The following is a 20176-nucleotide window of genomic DNA, read 5'->3' on the forward strand; positions in this document are numbered from 1 at the left end:
TAAAGTTCCTATTATATTTTAAAGATAGGCAAATCAAAGGCAAAAATTTTCAGGAATTTATGCTTTACAGTTTCTATGTCAATTTATATTAATAAAACAAACATTAATTTCAGATAAAGAAAAAGCAAAAAGCAAAATAAATAAATAAATGGGAGGGTGGGAAGACAGGCATACAATTAAAATATTACCTACATATAAACCAAAGAAATTCTGGTATGCTAAAAACAGCAAACTTCTTTTAGAAATAAAATTATTTTAAAACTCATTTGAAAAGCACACTAAAGCAGTCAAAATAAAAAGGTTTTCTTTGAAAACAAGAAATAATGACAAGAGCATTATGCAGCCAGATATTAAAGTACATTGTACAATTATATTGGTTAGTCCACAAATCAGTCAAAAACAATACAGACCCCACATATAAGAATTTAACATATCATAAAAGTTTAAATCAAAGTGGAAAAAATAAATGGTGCTGAGGGACAAATGACTCACCATTTTGATAAAATAAATTTCAATCTCTACTTCTCAAAGAACAGAATAATAAAATAGGTAATTTACATAGAAAATAGGTGAAAAAAAGGAAAGTGTAAAACTATTTAAAAGTATTACTATTTATATAACCTTGAGGTAGAAAAATTTTAAGCATACCCTTCCAAATCACGACAATGAAAGAAAGATCAACCTATATGACTACATGAAATTTAAAAGCTTTTGCACACACACACACACAAAATACAACAGTAATATAAAAGGCCAATCACAAACTGGAAAAGGTATTTTAAACATATTTTGAAAGAGTATAGTCTTTATAAAGAGCACTTTACAACAATAAGAAAAAACACAAAACCTCAACAGAAAAATATGCAAAAGCACAAGGCTAAGACAGTTCACTAAAAAATACAAAAACCACTGTAGCTGGTTTGGCTCAGTGGATAAAGCATCGGCTTGCAGACTGAAGGGTCCCAGGTTTGAATCCGATCAAGGGCACATACGGGGGTTGCAAGCTCCATCCCCAGTAGGAGACATGCAGGAGGCAGCCAATCGATGATTCTCTCTCTTCATTGATGTTTCTATCTCTCCTCCTCCCTTCCTCTCTGAAATCAATAAAAAACAATAACAACAATAATAATAAAAGAATACAAAAACCACCCTGGCTGGTGTAGCTCTACAGTTAGAGCGTCGGCCTGCACACCAAAGAGTCACGGGTTCGATTCCCAGTCAAGGGCACATTCCTGGGTTTTGGGTTCCCTCCCCAGCCATAGGCGAGCGTGCAAGAGGCAATCATTAGATGTGTCACACATTAGTGTTTCTCTCCCCCCCTTCCACTCTCTCTGAAAAAGTAATGGGGGATGCCGAAACCGGTTTGGCTCAGTGGATAGAGCGTCGGCCTGTGGACTGAAGGGTCCCAGGTTCGATTCCGGTCAAGGGCATGTGCCTGGGTTGCGGGCATATCCCCAGTGGGAGATGTGCAGAAGGCAGCTGATCGATGTTTCTCTCTCATCGATGTTTCTAACTCTCTATCTCTCTCCCTTCCTCTCTGTAAAAAATCAATAAAATATATTTAAAAAAAAAAAAAAAAAGTAATGGGGGAAAAAAAACCCTCATGTGATGATTAATAAATAAAAAAAGAATATAAAAGCCAATAAACATCTAGAAATCATTTCACCTTCTAATAAATAGATTTTAAAAATCAATTATTTTGTCTTTTAGTACAATAAAATGACAAAAAATAAAATGAGAAATATCTGGGTTTTGGTAAAGGTACTGGGGAAGGGGCAGTCTCACAATCTAATGGTGATTAGCAATATAAAGGGAAACCCTTAAGAAATCATTCTGCCCTGGTCGGCTTGGCTCAGTGGATAGAGTGTCGGCCTGCGGACTGAAGGGTCCCAGGTTCGATTCCAGCCGAGGGCACATGCCTGGGTTGCGGGCTCGATCCCCAGTAGGGGGTGTGCAGGAGGCAGCTGATCAATGATTCTCTCTCATCATTGATGTTTCTATCTCTCTTTCCTTCTCCCTTCCTCTCTGAAATCAATAAACATATTTCATAAAAAAAAATCATTCCATCATTCCCTTTATCCCCAAAATACTCTTCAAGAAGTATACAATGAGATTTATCACATAAACACACATACACTCTCGCACGCGCGCACTCTCTCTCTCTCTTTCTCTCACACACACACACACACACACACACACACACACAAACTCTCATAGTATATCAGTTGAAAAACATGACTGGGGAGAAAATTAAAAAAATATATATATATATATATAGAGAGAGAGAGAGAGAGAGAGCCTGGCGGGTTATACATCAAAATACATTAACTATAATTCTAGATGGTGAATTCTGATTACATAAAGTTTATTTCTTTTCTGCTTATGTTTTGTAATCTCAATAAAATAATTTTAGCCATAACCGGTTTGGCTCAGTGGATAGAGCGTCGGCCTGCGGACTGAAAGGTCCCAGGTTCGATTCCGGTCAAGGGCATGTACCTTGGTTGCGGGCACATTTCCAGTAGGGGGTGTGCAGGAGGCAGCTGATCGATGTTTCTAACTATCTCTCTCCCTTCCTCTCTGTAAAAAAAATCAATAAAATATATTTAAAAAATAATAATTTTATTACTTACATAAAAAATTTTGAGTTTACAATTCACCTCAAAACAATTTAGTTAACACTACATTATTTCAGAGAAAACTCAAATAAGAACTTTGCCTTAAAACAAATTACAGAATATGAAGTTTAAAAAAAGGGAAAGGGTGGCATGTCCTTTATTTTAAAGAACATAAATAGACTTTCCAGTCATCTCAGAAAAAGACAATATCAACAATTTAAAAAGATACTCAACTCCTCTAATTAAAAAATATTTTTTAAAAACTTTAAAAGCCAACAGATTAGAAAGACCCAGTTATCTACCAAAGCATCAAGAGAAAAATCTATTATAAATGCTTACAATTTTAATATGTATTGTGTCATATCATATCATAATTTTCTTTCTTCAGAACCAATCACTAAGAAGTCACCTCAATTTCCCTCCATTTTTATTGCTTCCATACGCCTCTAATGGAGCATATTACTCACCATACTGTAACCATTTAAAAAAATCCATTTCCACATACCTGGAATAATATTCTCTGTCAGGAGTTAGTTTCTAGTTTTAAATCAGATTCTGTCATAAATTTAAGTTAGAATTCTTTACCATTAGCCATAAGGAACTTGGGAATTAAGTCAACATTCCAGTCTCTTCCTCTCCCCATTGATGATGGTGGTGCTCCTGGTATTTTAAATCTTTTGTATAACTAAAACCAAAACAAAAATACCTATAATGTAACAAAACTTAATTCCCATTATACTATGCAACTGTTTTTTGATGACATGGTTTTGGAGTAATAACACCAGTATATGAGGCAAAGTATAACAAGAACATTTATTTTTATTTTTGATTTTAGAGACAGGAGGATTTAAGGGGAGGGAGAGAGAACATCAACATGAAAGAGAAACATGGATAGGTTGCCAGACAGGGGATCAAATCTTTGGTGTACAGGACGACACTCCAACCAACTGAGCCATACTGGCCAGAGCAGCACATTTCATTTTGAATCAGGTAAAACTATTAGTAAAGTTCTAATGTATACATAAACTAAGTATATTATTAAACTAATGAATGTTAACACAAGTACTGCAGAGGCAGTGTTTGTTTTATTAGCAGAAAAGCAAGAACACGAAACTATTTGTCAATGACACATTAATTAGTTCTGCAGATACACTCCTTATTTGTAGAAATCATTTAAACTCATTCCTTCCTGAATAGAAAGCCATCAAAAGGCTTAATTTTGCTTTTGTAGTTATGTAAGGAGTTAAAAATAAAATTTGGATTCTTCATATTAGAAAAAAGATTTAAAATTAGTCCAATTAATTTACAATTTGTGTGAGATAAGTAGAAACTCTAGATGAAAGCTTACAGTTTAAAATTTGAGAACATTCAAATTCACATATTGCTAAGGTGAAACAGAATAAGAAAGTTAAGTACTTATATACTCTATAAAAATCCTTAAGTCCTTGCATATATTCACAGAAAAAGAAAACAGAACAGTGAGCTTGCTCATCTTACTGAAGATCAGCTAATAAATGTACTAGGCATGGAAAGACTGGTGCCAGCACATCACTCCACCGATTATTCACAATGAAGAGCTCTGGTGGTAATCATCTTAACCAGGGTCAAACTTAGCACCATGAACAGTGGGGCAGCCAGATGTTATGTGCCTGTTGATGTGATGCAATGGGAAGTAGCTAACAATACTTTCTTATAAAGTATCCTGGACTTTGCAAAAGGAAACAGAAAAAGTGGAGAGACTTCAGTAGATGAAGAGAATAAGGAGAAACAACTCAAAGGCAGTGTTTAAGCTGGTTTAAAAACAACACTACTATACAACAATAACATTCTGAGGAATCCTGGGAAATTCAAATATGGTCTGGATATTATTAATTTTCTTAAATGTGGTAACAGTATTATATAGGAAAATATTATTATTAGCAAATGAATTCTGAAATAGGTCAAGTATGATTATGTCTATTACTTCCAAAGGTTCAAAACCAATAACACAAAAAGGCATGCTAATATAGTAAAATGTTAACTCAATCCAGATGGAGGTTTCTCATTCAGTAGTATTATTCCTTCTATTTCTTTGTATTCCTGAATATAGAAGAAAACTTTTTTATATAAATATTAAGTTTACTTTAAGTCATTATTTAAGAAGTAATTGATGGTATCTATATTTCCTATTTTTTTAAAAAAAAAAAAGTACAGCTCATATCCATACATGTGGGTGCAGAACAAATATCACAAAGAGAAATAAATATATTTAGCAAAACACACTTTGGAAATGCTTCATATACCCATGTTATCAAAGAGTAGGGAACAGGGCAGTATGGTAAAAGGAACTAAGCTTTGGAGTCATATAACCTAGGTGCGCAACCCATTTCTGTGATTTTAACCCCACTGAGACTATTTTGTCTGAAAAATGGGGATTAAAAAAAATCTCTGAGTAACTGGGAAAATAAATCAAACCATGAGGAAAGTACTGGCATTTTGTCTGGCACACATTAGGGCTTCATCAAAAGTTGAACTTCTATTAACTTTGGGAGAACTGCTCCAGATGGCAACAAAGGGCACAATTTCAATTCTGCAAGCCCCAAACTAGAAGCTCCTGAAAATTATGATGCTAAAGATAATCTAATAAGAAATTAAAACTGCCAGTTTCACTTAATGCCCTTGATGAAGCATTAAAAATTACCTCTAAGGAGTAAAGTTGAGATTCACAAGTAAAAGATTTAGCCCTAGCTGGGTTGGCTCAGTGGGTAGAGCGTCAGACTGCAGGTTGAAGGGTCCCAGGTTTGATTCTGGTCAAGAACACATGCCGGGTTGTGGGCTCGATCCCCCAGTGGAGGGTGTGCAGGAGGCAGCCGATCAATGATTCTCTCTCATCATTGATGTTTCTACTTCCTCTCTGAAATCAATTAAAAAAAATAAAAAGTGGAAGATTCAAAATATGAAAGGCATATTAATTTATTATAATACTTACATCTTCCAGAGGTGTTATAGATGCACTTTCTCCTCCATAATATGGGTTTCTATCCATGTGAAGAACTTTCTTTCCATTCACTGACATTATACCTGACAGGATACATTCCTACAGGGAAAGCATAGTATCTTCAAAAGAAGAAAAGTGCTATAGCATGTTTCAAACAGATACATTTTCTTCAAGCCTCTCATGAAACGTTTTAGTAACTAACACCCAGGTATGTGCAATATATGATGTACTTTAAGGATAAAGCCCTAAAGGAGGGTTCAAAGTGTAATCTGTAGACCCCTATGGGTCCCAAGGTTAAAACTATTTTCATATCCAGAGGCATGGAAACATGGAACAGACTGACAAATCTCAGAGGGAAGGGGAAAGGGGAGTGGGGAGAGATTAACTAAAGATCTTATATGCATATTAGAGGTCTGATGCACAAAATCCGTGCACTGGCAGGGCTGCCGGTGTCCCCTCAGCCGGCAAGCGGACATCCCATTCACAGCTCACAGTCCGGGACCCCTCGCTCCTTACCGCCCACCTGCTTGCTGCTCCTGACCACTGGGCTCACTGCTCCTAGCACTGCCATGGAGGCGGGAGAGGCTCCCGCCACCGCCACTGTACTTGCCAGCTATGAGCCCAGCTTCTGGCTGAACAGCACTCCCCCTGTGGGAGCACACTGACCACCAGGGGGCAGCTCTTGCACTGAGCGTCTGCCCCCTGGTGGTCAGTGCGCATCATAGCAACCTGTTGTTCTGTTCATTCCACCATAACAGTTGCTTAGGCTTATTTTTTTTTTTTAATATATTTTATTGATTTTTTACAGAGAGGAAGGGAGAGAGATAGAGAGTCAAAAACATCGATCAGCCGCCTCCTGCACATCCCCCACTGGGGATATGCCCGCAACCCAGTTACATGCCCTTGACCGGAATCGAACCTGGGACCTTTCAGTCCGCAGGCTGACGCTCTAGCCACTGAGCCAAACCAGTTTTGGCTGCTTAGGCTTTTATTATATAGACTAGAGGCCCAGTGCACAAAAATTTGTGCACTGGGGGGGGGGTCCTCAGTCCGGCCTGTGCCCTCTCACAGTCTGGGACCCCCTCGGGGATGTCCACCTGTTGGCTTAGGCCTGCTCCCCCTGGGGATCGGGTCCAAGCTGGCTGTCAGACATCCCTCTGGCAGCCCAGGAGCCCTCGGGGGATGTCCACTTGCCAGCGGGGAGCAGGCCTAAGCTGCAGTCGGACATCCTTAGCGCTGCTAAGGAGGCGGGGGAGGCTCCCACCACCAACGCTGTACTGGCAGCCGTCAGACCGCAGGCCGACGCTCTATGCACTAAGCCAAACCGGTTAGGGCTTACCTTCTATAATTGAAACTTTGTAGCCTTAAGAGGAGCTCAGAGCCGGCCAGGGTGGGCAGGAGGGAAACTTGGCTTCCTCCATCATTGGGGCAACCAAGCCTCCTGCTTGCTCCAGCTCCGTGGCTGCTGTCCACTATCTTGGTTGGGTTAATTTGCATATAGTCGCTCTGATTGGCTGGTGGGCTAGCTTAAGGCATAGCAAAGGTACGGTCAATTTGCATGTTTGTCTTTTATTAGTGTAGACTAGAGGCCTGTTGCACGAAGAGATTCGTGCAATAGGCCTTCCCTTCCCTTGGCTGCTGGCACCAGTTTTCCTCTGGCACCTGGGACCCAGGCCTTGGCTCTGGCTGGGCTCCGGCCAGAGCCTGCTCCCCCAGCCGTCAGGCTTCACGGCTTGAGGCCTCGCGGCTCTGCCCATCCCGGGGCCATGAGGCCTCGCGGCTCCGCTGATCCCGGGGCCGTGAGGCCTCACTGCTTGGCAGGCTTCAGGTACGTTTGGCTTTGCTCCACCGCTTGGAGCCTAGTATGCAAATTAACCGCCATATTTGTTGGTGGTTAATTTGCATATCACCCTGATTAGCCAATGGGAAGTGTAGCAAAGGTACGGACAATTACCCTTTTTGTCTTTTATTAGATAGGATATTCATTACCTATGGACACAGACCATAGGGTGGTGAAGGCCTGGGGTGGGGTGGGAACTGGGTGGAGAGGGGCACTGGGGAAATAAAAGAGGACATCTTTAATACTCTCAACAATAAAGATTTAAAATAAATAAAAACTTGCAGATTAAAAAAAAAAATCAGTATTTTCATGCCCGGCTGGCATGGCTCAGTGGCTGAACCTGTGAACCAGGAGGTCACAGTTCAATTCCCGGGCAGGGCACATGCCTGGGCTGTGGGCTCCATCCCCAGTGTGGGACATGCAGAAGGTACCCAATCTCTGATTCTCTCTCTTCACCAACGTTTCTCTCTCACTCCCTTGCCCTTCCTCTCTGAAATCACTAAGAAATATATGTTTTTAAAACTATTTTCATAATAAAACTATTTTTCACTCTGTGGACATTAGCACTGATAGTATAAGATCACTATTGGATAAAATGAATTAGGGCAGTGGCTCTTAACTACGCTAGTCATTATATTCTGCACCACTAGTTACTCACAGTTTAAAATAGCAAGGCCAGTTTCACTTAATGTCCTTCATTAAAAATTACCTCTGTTACCCTAACCAGTTTGGCTCAGTGGATAGAGCGTCAGCCTACGGACTCAAGGGTCCCAGGTTCAATTCCGGTCAAGGGCATGTACATTGGTTATGGGCACGTCCCCAGTAGGGAGTGTGCAGGAGGCAGCTGATCGATGTTTCTCCCTCATCGATGTTTCTAACTCTCTATCCCTCTCCCTTCCTCTCTGTAAAAAATCAATAAAATATATATTTTTTTAAAAAATTACCTCCGTTAAATGTACACATAAAGCCGCTCTGGCTCAAGGAAAGCCTTTTGTATGATGAACTAGCTACTCTTTTCATGGACCATCATTTTTATTTGAAAGAACCATTGAACAACAAACTATGATTACTCAGACTTAGGTATCTGGTAGACATTTCCTCAAAATAACTGACAGTATTTGTTGCCAAAAACCAAAAGTCAAAATTTTTAATGAAAATTTGAATTCTGGAAAACTTACATCCCCCACCAGGGCATATGTCAGATCCCCAATACTTAAAAGAACTTTTCAAACAATATCAGCAATGACATCAACAAATATGAGTTTCTGGTATTGCATAATGAAATGAGTCAACAATTCAAGATCGGCATTACTCAGTAAACCAGTATTTTCCAAACAACCAATGAATAATGCTTAAAATCATGCTGGGGGAGGGGGAGAGATCAACCAAAGGACTTATATGCAAGCATATAGGCCTAACCAATGGACACAGACAACAGGGGGGTGAGGGCATGAGTGAGGGGAGGATGGGGGGTAATGTGGGGATAAGGACACATATGTAATAACTTAATCAATTTAAAAAAAACAGTAGCTATTACGATTAAAAAGGTCCTATTTTTCAAAAAATAATAAAATAAAATAAATAATATTATGCTGGGGGAATAAAAGAGGAATTCAAAGTGCAAGATAGATTAATGGATTTTAATATGATAGAATACTAAATGTTCACTGATGTGGTTTTAGATATCTTGTTGCAATTTATGTTAAAAAAACAAAACAACAAAAAAAACCTGCCACTTGTGTTTTGGTGTGATTCATGATCTAATCTGAGAAGCTACAAACACTTCTCTCTTTTCCACCTACACATCTGTATGAGACCTGATTTTCTTCATTTACTTCAGCTAAGACAGTATATCACAACAGACTGAACACCAAAGCAGATGGGAATTCAGCAATCTTTTGAGGCAGACATTAAAGAGATGTGCAGAAAATATACAAATGATATTCTTCTCATAAATTTATTTTGTTTTCGGAAATATAGTTATAACATAAAATGTTATACATGTTAACATCTATTGGATTTATCATTGTTATCTTTAAGTGAATTAATAAATATTTTTAAATTCTCAGTGATGATTTCTAATATGGTAAATATTAATAGATAAAACCCTTATAAACAAAAGCTCTTCAAGGTCCTCAATTTTTAAGTGTCAACAGATCCTGAGATCGAAGAGTCTGAGAACTGGAGCCCTAAAGGAAGCATCCAGAATAACCATTAATAAATTGAAAAGTGCCCTAGCCAATTTGGCTCAGTGGATAGTGTCAGCCTGTGAACTGAAGGGTCCCAGGTTCGACTCCGGTCAAGGGCACATGCCCAGGTTGTGGGTTTGATCCCCAATAGGGGGCGTGCAGGAGGCAGCCAATCAATGATTCTCTCTTATCACTGATGTTTCTACCTCTCCTCTCCCTCTTCCTTCCTCTCTGAAATCAATAAAAATGTATTTTTTAAAATAAATAAATAGCCCTAACCGGTTTGGCTCAGCGGATGGTGCATCGGCCTGCGGACTCAAGGGTCCCAGGTTCGATTCCGGTCAAGGGCATGTACATTGGTTGTGGGCACATCCCCAGTAGGGGGTGTGCAGGAGGCAGCTGGTCGATGTTTCTCTGTCATTGATGTTTCTAACTCTCTATCCCTCTCCCTTCCTCTCTGTAAAAAACCAATAAAATATATTTTAAAAATAAATAAATAAATAAATAAATTGAAAAGGGACAGAGGAGTATAAAAGACCACTCTCAGGAAAAAGGTAAACAAAGCATGGATATACTAAGACATACCAAAATCAAGGTTGGGGGAAAAAAACAAAAAAGAATACAATTAATGAGAAACACAGAGATGGGATATACACTCACAACTGTTATACCAAGGGGCTTTGGTGATCAGAGAGTTATTTTTTTAAAGAACAAAGAAAATTCCATGTACCTTTTTTTTTAAGTATATTTTATTGATTTTAGAGAGAAATGTAGAGGAAGAGACATAAACATCAATGATGTGAGAGAATCATTGATTGGCTGCCTCCTGCACGCCCCCAATTGGGGATTGAGCCCGCAACCCAGGCATGTGCCCTTGGCCAGAATCAGTGGGTCTCGAAGTGTGCTTTCCAGTTGCTATCACCTGTGAACTTAGAAATGTAAATTATAAGCAGATTCTCAAACTTCAGTTTGCACAACCACACCACCTTGAAGGGCTGTTAAAATAGATTGCTAAATCCCATTCCCAGAGCTTCTGGCTCAGTAGGTCTGGGGATGGGGCTTGCGAATTTGCATTTCTCGCCCGTTCCCAAGAGCTACTAATGCTACTGATGCAGGACCAATTTCAAGAACCACTGCACTATTAAGGGAGTGCTGCTCGAATTTTATTAAACGTAAGAATCACCTGGGGCTCATGTTAAACTGTAGATTTTGATTTTTTTTAATCCTGGGTGAGTGAAACCTAACCTGCAATTCTAGTAAGTTCTAAGAGGTGTTGCAGAAGCAGGTGATCCATGAACTACATTGCATACCAAAGCTGTAGATCAGTGGTTCTCAACCTTGGCTGCACATTAGAATCACCTGGGAATCTTTTTAAAATCCTGATTTCTGGGCCTCATCCTCTGGAAATTCTGTTCCTTTGTTACTAATGTTGTGGCCCCACCCCATAACAAATTCATAATTTACTGACAATTACAGTATCCTCTTTTGATAAGTTCAAATTATTTGCCCATTTTTATTTATTATTGTGTTAATCCTCACCTGATTATATTTTTTCCATTAATCTCTAGAGAGAGAGTGGGAGGGAGGAAGAGGAGAGAAAGATAGAGAACATGGATGTGAGAGAGACACATAGACTAGTTGCCTCATGCACGCACCCCACCTGGGACCAAGAATCAAAGCTGCAACCCAGGTACATGCCCTTGACGAGAAATCGAATCCGAGACCCTTTGATTTTCAGGCCAGGGCTCTAACCACTGAGTCAACCGGCCAGAACTATTTGCCCATTTTTTAAATGGGCTTTCTGGGCACTCTCCCTCTCAGGAGCAAACCCACATCTTTTGTCTTTCTTCCCTCTCAGATGCGCCATAAGACTTACAACTAGGGGAGCAATCGGCGGAGTGGAAGCTCATACTGGTCTACACCCCTGAACTTGTCTCCAAGGCCCTTTTTCTCTAACTTTCCAGTGAGCCAAAGCATCCCCACCTAGGCTCATTTCTTCCCTATAAAATTTCTAGAGAGCCAAAGCAGCCCTGCCTAGGCTCTGTCCTGTTGCTTCTTCTATCCTAAGCCCTTCCTTGTTTCACTGTCCCAGCTTATTAAACGTACTCTCAAAATCAAAAAGTAAATAAAATGGGCTTTCTGTCTTTTTCTTATCTTATCTAATAAAGAGGGAATATGTAAATTGACCATCAAGATGGCGGCTTCCACAGCAGAGACAGGGACTCTATAACACAAGATGGCTGCACCCACAGTGGAGGCCGAGTTCCCGTAATGAGCCTTAATGAGCAATCAGCAGAGACCTGAGGCTGCGCCCCCTGCTTGGTGGGGATTGACAGGTGACCTCAGGCCATGGTCCCCTCCCCCCCCACACACCGGCACCAGGCCAAGGGACCTCAGGCCGCACCCCCTGCCCCAGGCTGGGGGGACCTCAGGCCACGCCCCCCACCCCAGCAGGGCTTGACAGGGGACCTGAGGCCACACCCCACACCCCGGTGCCAGGCTGGAGGACCTGAGGCTGCACCCCCCGCCATGTGGGGCTTCACAGGGGACCTCAGGCCATGCCCTCCACCCACAGGGCTTGATGGGGGAACTCAAGCCACGCTTCCCGCCCATCGGGCTTGACAGGGAACCTCAAGGCGTGCCCCCCGGCCTGGGAGACCTCAGGTCCACCCCCACCCCAGCACCGGGGGACCTGAGGCCATGCCCGCTGGCTCCAGCGGGGCTTGACGGGGACGTCAAGGCATGCCCCCAGCCCAGGGGACCTGAGGCTGCGCTCCCCGCCTGGCAGGGCTTGATGGGGGACCTCAGGCCATGCCCCCTGGCCTGGGCCAGGGGACCTCAAGGTGGAACCCCGGGCTGGGGGACCTCAGGCCACACACCCCACTCCAGTGCAGGGCCAGGCAACATGAGGCCATGCCCCCCACCTGGCGAGGCTTGCCGGGGGTGGGGCCGACCGGATCTGGATCTAGCCCAATTGGGGGGGGGAGGGGCGGCCAGGTCTGGGTCTCGCGTGATTTCGAGGCTAATGTGGGAGGGCAGGGACTTGACTCTGCTTCCTGTGGTGCACCCCAGACTCTGACAGGAGGAAGATTTTCACATACATTTTACTAATTTCCTTTCATCTCTGACACTTCTATTATAGAGAAAGGGCAAATAGCAATATTAAAATATTTCCTCTAATTAATTTCCTTTTAATGTGCATGAATTTTGTGCACTGGGCCACTAGTTGCTATATAAAAGTTTATTATATATTCTGGATATATAAAGTCCTTTATTGGGTATATGTATTACAAATACCTTCTTCTATTCTGTGGCTTGCCTTTTACTTTGTTTGTTTGTTAATCCTTACTCAAGGACATTTTTTCCACTGATTTTTAGAGAAAAAAAGGGTGGGGTAGGGTAGGGAGAAACACTGATGTGAGAGAGACACATAGATTGGTGACCTGCTACATGTGCCTGCCCCAACCATGGCTGGGGATCCAGCCTGCAACTAAGACATGAGGCACGAGCCCTTGACTGGAATCAAACCTGCGACCCTTCAGTAGGCAGGCTGACGCTCTAACCACTGAGCCATACCAGCTAGGGCTCACTTTCTTAATGATGTCTTGATAAACATCCGAATGCATTTTACCTACAAAAACCAATCCTAATACTATCGAAAGTAATTCACTCCAAAAAATATCTAAAGCACTAACATATATGATGTAACATTTATATGAAAGTAGAATAATATTTATCTCAAAAATAGGTTACGATATAAACGGAAGACAGGTCACATTTCCAGCTGAAAAAAGTAGACTTCAGGGTTCAACTTTTGGAAGCAAAATCACAGGAAGCAACTTTGAGTGTTGCAGAACTTCTATACATAACTTTTCACACTCCGTTGCAAATAAGCATGACCCACTCACTAAACCATGGTTCCTCTAGCAAGCACTGAAGGCTGAGGCCTAACAAAGGGTCCAATCATATAAAATATAAAGATTCAGCTAAGTCTGAAAAGCTGATACTAACTACCTTTAAAGGCATCAGCTGGAGCTAATATGACAAAAGCTAATTAAAAACCCACAGGCCCACTAATTTTTCTAAACTCCTCTGAAAAAGAATGCTTTTACATTGCCAAAAGAATAAAATACATAATAGCACAAACGTGACACTTTAAAATTTTGCTTTAAAACATGAAGTTTCACTAATAAAAAGTATTCACCAATAAAAATTTGTTATATCTGGGCATAGAAAACACATTAGTGATCCTAAAATTTTACTATCTTCCAAAATTAACAACTGAAATTTAAAATCTACCATTACCTATCTGGTGAAAACATGATAACAAGCAAAGCATATTAAAGCCAGAGAAGCCCAGACGGTGTGGCTCAGGATTCAGCATCAACCAGGACGTCGTAGTTTGATTCCAGGTCAAGGCACATGCCTGAGTTGTGGGCTTGATCGCCAGTAGGGGGCGTGCAGGAGGAAGCTGATCGATGATTCTCTCTCATCATTGATGTTTCTATCTCTCTCCCACTCCCTGCCTCTCTGAAATCAATCAATAAATATATATGTGTGTGTGTATACATGTGTGTGTATATGTGTGTGTGTGTGTATACACACACACACACACACACACACACATATATGCCACCGCTGCTGAGCTCGCCAGCTGTGAGCCGTGAGCCCAGCTTCTGGCTGAGCAGCGGTCCCCCTGTGGAAGCACACTGACCACCAGGGGGTAGCTCCAGTGTTGAGCATCTGCCCCCTGATGGTTAGTACGCAACATAGCGACCGGTCATTCTGCTGTTCGGTCGCTTTGCATATTACCCTTTTATTATATAGTTCAATTTCCATTTTATTTTGTATTGGTTTCAGAGTAGTTTGGTGGTTAGTCAATCATATACTTTACACCAAACATGTCGAACTCGCAGCCCACAGGCTGCATGTGGTCCACAACAAGTATTTTTGCAGCCCAACCGGTCAAGGGCACATAACGGTATGTAAGAAAAGTTTTAAAAATTGTGTAACTTAATTTTTACAATATCCTGTTATACATAATTATTAATAATGCACTACAATGTTCACTTATGACTGATTACTATTATTGTGTTGCATTCATTTCCTTTATGCACAGGCACACCATTTCTCTCCACTAATACTAGCAGTGACTATTTTAGCAGCCAACTGCCAGGTCATTAGTCTTGGACTGACTTGCTTGGTGTGCACAACAGGAAATATTTTGCTTTCAGAGAACAAGAAAAATAGGTTTATTTGCATTACGCTTATTAATTTGTGCAGTTATTCAGTGTCTGGTAAGTCAAAAAATATTAATTTTTATTAAAATGTTCTATTATTTTATGTTAACGATGACTCATTTATTTCAGCCCTTTGTATTCATTCAGCATGTCTCTATCGAAATAAACCTACGTTTCTAGGAAAATTGAAGCTTTTGTTTTTTTACGGCCCACGTAAACTTAAACCTTGTTTATTTGGCCCGTTGTTAGCCTTTGAGTTTGACATGCTTGCTTTACACAGTGTTCTCTTTGATATTTCTAGTACCCAATGGCACCATACATGGTTATCGCAATATTATTGACTCTGTTCCTGCAGCTTTACTTTACATCCCTGTGACTTTTTTCTAACTATTAATTTGTACTCATTGGTTGATTCTTATATGTGCCCTGATTGGGGATCTAAACCACAACCCCGGTGTAAGGGGAAGATACTCTAACCAACTGAGCTACCCAGCCAGGGCCCAGCTTCCTCTCTTGAAGAAGGTTTTCTGTATTACCATGAATTCCTCATGTATACCTCTCTTCTGGCACTTAGTACTTTCTTATATTAACTCTTATAGTTAACCCCCTACATGAAAAGCTACTTACAGACAGGTGTGTTTACCTTATTACCCATAATGAATCACAACAGTCACAGGTAGTTTAAATAATTGAATTTGGGGAAGCCATTACTCCAGTGAGAGTCTTTAATAAGGTATAATGAATGAAAGGGAAACAGAGGTACAGGCATACCTTGTTTCATTGTCCTTCACAGATGTTGAAATTTTTACAAACTGAAGGCAAAAAGGCCCTCCACTGGTAATATCTCTGAGGTATGCCTATACTGCAGATTTTCATGTATGTGAACCAACATTTACCAAGTGATCCTTCAAACCAAATGTCACACTACTACTTCTAAGTGCTAAAATATCTGATTTTACTTCTATTCTTTTGGGCCACTATGCATAAGGCTGCTTAAAAATAGAGACTACTTAGCTCAGCCAACGTTGCTCAGTGGTTAAGCATTAACCTATGAACCAGGAGGTCACAGTTCGATTCCCAGTCAGGGCACATGCCTGGGTTGCGGGCTCGATCCCCAGTGTGGGGTGTGCAGGAGGCAGCCAATCAATGATTCTCTCTCATCACTGATGGTTCTCTCTCTCCTTCTCCCTTCCTCTCTGAAATCAATAAAGATATATTTTTTAAAAATTAGAGACTACCTACAAGATATTTTTACCTTCCAAAAGTAAGACATATGGGACCAAGATCATAAATTCAATGGGTAAAGTCCTTTGTCTACTGAAGTCTAACACAGCAATGTCAAGGATTTTCAAGCAAATCTAAGATGCAATTTAAAAAGTTTTTTTAATTGATTTCCTCTTGGAAATCATAAAATTTTAACAGAGGAAGGGAGGAAATTATGTCTGAGATGTAAAACAATTTTTTTAAAACATACAATGCTTTAAAATACAATCTGTTTCTACATGCCTAATTCAGAACATTACTTTGTATCAAAGAATAATCTGGATTAATATCACTAAAGTACAGTTTATATTCATAACTCCTTACTAGAATTACTATGTAGAACAAATATTTTGGTGGTACACTGTGGAGCTAGCTACCCTTATTTTATTTACTACTTTTAAGAAGATTCATGAATTTACTGCCAAGCCCAAAGTCAATCAGAAGTAGCAAATTAGGTAGTCAGAGGCTGTCTATACACACTGAAATCAAAGAAAAGTAAAAGTCTACATCCTAACAGCAAAGTTACCAAAGGGGAATATGAAAAGTAGACTGAAGAATTCACAAAGCTAAGCAGTCTCAGACTACTGAGTAGAAGGGCCAAGTTCCTCACTAGGTCTCCGTGGCTTCACCATGTTCTAGCATAACACAGTAATTAACCTCATGATGTGAAATCTTAGTGATCAAGTAAATTCTGTCCTTCAGTTTGTTAAAGAAGTTGTGATATCACTTGGAAGGCTTTTATCTAAAAGTTGTAGTTCTTTAAAGGTATAACCCTCTCAATTCCTTAGAAAATTCAATTACTACACAAAATATTTCCAATTATCCTAGACAGAGGATGAAAATTTTGCTCTAATTCATACCAAATACTATTATACCTTCTTTATTAAAGTTACTATCAGTATTTGTGAATTAATATGACCTTATTTTCTAACAACCAACACAAAACAATGACAACACTAGGCAAGCAGAAAAACTCCAACACTTTCTTACACTTTATTTTAAAAGTATCAAGTTAATCGCACTAAAAATACTTCACATGCTGGCATCATGTAATATTTGGTACCCATTACTGAGACTGTTTTTAGGTTCTTAAATCTCAGGCACTAAATATTTATAAACCAAAACTTAAAAAAAGTAAATGGTATGTTCACTCCAAACACTCAAAGTTAATTTTAATTTGAGGGTTTTTAACTTTGGTGGTCTCTTAATTTCACATTAAGTAACCAAAGTCCTTGTATCAGTAAAAATGAGGGTAAAAGGCTTACCAAAATCATCCCATCACTGCTGCTCCCATCAATGATGCTCTGAATTTATAATTCTCAAAGAATATCTCATGAAACAATCTAGAAAGGTTTATAGGGATTATTATATTATCATAGCTATAGAATTACAGGAAACTGATCTGATTTATAGTTAAGTATGTATCTACCACTCATCACAATCTAAATGAGTATCTAAAGTGTATTTATCTTAACTTGGTCATTGTGCAATAAGACTGCATCTTTGATACAAAGTAATGTTCTGAATTAGGCATGTAGAAACAGGCACGATGACAAATCTGCACTCATTTGTTCCCGTTCAAGTGACCTTTATCAAGAGCAAATCTGAAGACTAGCCATAACCATGGAAAAACAGTGGAACTAATTGGCTCTTACAATATGCTGCCAATGGGCAAGATCCATCATCACAAACTACTAAGCTTAGTTCAAACTCCCAAATAGGCACTTTAAAAAGCTTTGAAAAACCTTCATTTAGGCAACTAACAATCTTCCAGCTCACCACCAAAAATGAATTTCAACCTAATCTCTCACATTCAAAATGACGAAACAGCTTTGTAGGTAAGTAACCTCATCTATTTGGTACCATTTCATAGCCAGTCACAGGTATATTTCTGGACAGGTCAAACATAACGAAGCATTCAGAAATAAGTATTCAGCACTCACCACAAATCACTATAAAAAGAAAAATGACAGGCCAGATATATGCCATTCTGGTTCCTAACAACCTCCTACTAAAAAATTAGCCAAATGAAAGTTCAAAGGTTTTTTTCTTAGCTAGAGAAATCTAAAAGTGAATTAGGGGTGTTACCTGAAAAACAAACAAACAAAAAAAAAACCATTAATTTGATCCTGAGAGATAACATATTTCAACAAATTTGAAGTGGTGGGTTACATTAAATTATTTGGAACTTTGAGGTCAGATTCTATAGAACATACTATATATACATCAGTGTTCATCTTACTAAGATGAAGTAGCCCAAAGTCAGAATTTCAAATTTAAAAAAAAAATTTTATTTTTAGTCCTCACCCAAGGATATATTTATTGATTTTGGAGGGAGAAAGGGAGAGAGGGAGAAATATCCATGTGAGAGAGAAACATCAATTGGCTGCGGAGGGAGGATCGAACCCGAAACTTTTCTATGGGAGGACGCTCCAACCAAGCCACACCGGCCAGGGCCAAAATAAATTTTGATAATGAAAATGGTCCTCTCTTCCTCTTTTCAAATGGATTTCTTTTACAAGATGAATAATCTTCATTTTCTTATCGGAGAGAGAGAAGTACAAGATACAACTCACCTGCCTGCATTATTTGCAGAATACTATTAAAGGATTCTAAGCAGGCAGGCACCCAGAAAAATAAATTTACCCTGGCCTTTGGAACAAGTGCTATTCACATTACTCTCGCATTCTCTATGTTGTTATTGCTTTATCTTCTAACTTCCTACAGCGCGTAGTAGTAGAGAACTTGGCCTCTAGAAATTCACCACCAATCATTGCTCAGGGGAAAGCATAAAGAAGAGACAATGGAGGCATGGAACAGACGGAACAAAAGGAAAAGATGGCAAAGGTCAAGTGAGAAAGCATTTTGATCGACAAGTTTGGAGAAAACTCATTTCCAAGTCTACAGACGCTCAGGAAGTGGGACTGGAGGGTGGTTAAAAAATAATGGCTAATGCTCCTCATTTAGAGAGGGGGAAGAGGGAATAAGAAAACGAAGGTTCTCCAAAAATTGGGTGAAAGGAACTCTAACAATCACAAAACAGTAACTATCCAAGGACCTGTCACAAAGCCTGGTGCCCGGCGCCGGCAGCTGAAGACGGACTAGCAGGGGCTGCAGGCCGAGTCGGAAATGCAACTGAGAGCGGCTTCCACTCCCCCTCCCCCCGCCCCGCCCGGAGCCTTTTCCGTCTCCACTCGGGAGAGGCCGCCCCCCCCCCCCCCGGCAGGGAGGTGGGAAGGCACTCCCCCAAGCCCGGCTTTCTGGGGTCTCTTCGGTAGCAGAGTGAAACTCGTTTCCCACCCACTGCCATTCCGCGGTGACTGCTCATCGAATCACGAACTTGCGTGAGTTTTGCATCTTTCCTTCCACAGCGAGAGCCGACCCGCTCCGATCCACTCGCGGGGGAACGTGCCCCTCGCACCCAGCCCGACGCCCTTTCCCGACTCCCCTCCAAAAACAGACACGGAAAGAACGGCGAGAGGATCCACAAGGAAACCCTGAGGCGCAGGCCGGGGTTCCCGCGGCCCGGAAGAAGGGGCGCAGTGCGGGCCGGCCCCCAGTTAGTTCCCTTCCCCCGCGCCGGGCCTGCACGCCCTCCCTCCCCGTCTTCAGGGCGCCGCCGCCGCCCAGAACTCAGCACTCACCGTCAGGCCGGTGCCCAGCACGATCACATCGTACTCCTCATTCATGGCGGGGCAGGCGCGGACAGAAGCCCAGAGAACGGAGAAAGCGCCGGATACTGGGAGGGGCAAGGGTTATATGACCACCCCGAGGACGCGGGGCAAGCGCTCAGGCCGGCCTCGGGCCGCGGAGAAAGGGAAGTCGGGAGGAGAGGGAGAACAGAGCTGCAGAGGAGGGAAGCCAGCCGCCACCTCAGACGGGAAGAGAAGAGCAGGGAGGGGAGGGAGGACGGAAAGGGGAGGGGCAGGCGGGCGGCGAGCCGGACCTCCGCTGCCGGGCGGGGCGCAGAGGAGGAGCACGGAGAGCCGCCCATCATACCCTTCTCACTCTCTCATTGGCCACTTCCCCATCGCCCGCCCCACATTTTTTCC

General features: G+C 41.3%; 1 protein-coding gene across 1 annotated transcript in view; it reads right to left on the reverse strand.

Annotated features, from left to right (window-relative positions):
• The window catches only part of GDI2 (GDP dissociation inhibitor 2), a 44664-nt gene extending 24623 nt beyond the window's left edge, over nucleotides 1–20041 (reverse strand). Inside the window, exons 1-3 of the mRNA XM_059663395.1 lie at nucleotides 19769–20041; nucleotides 5584–5691; nucleotides 3201–3300 (exon numbers count right to left, since the gene is read on the reverse strand). Of these exons, the coding sequence (XP_059519378.1) occupies nucleotides 3201–3300; nucleotides 5584–5691; nucleotides 19769–19813 (253 nt within the window). The 5' untranslated portion in view covers nucleotides 19814–20041. The remainder of the gene's footprint in view (nucleotides 1–3200; nucleotides 3301–5583; nucleotides 5692–19768) is intronic.
• Between the last annotated feature and the right edge of the window lie 135 nt (nucleotides 20042–20176).

This window comes from Myotis daubentonii, chromosome 1 (genome assembly GCF_963259705.1).
Source record: "Myotis daubentonii chromosome 1, mMyoDau2.1, whole genome shotgun sequence".
In the NCBI taxonomy this organism is placed as follows: Eukaryota; Metazoa; Chordata; class Mammalia; order Chiroptera; family Vespertilionidae; genus Myotis; species Myotis daubentonii.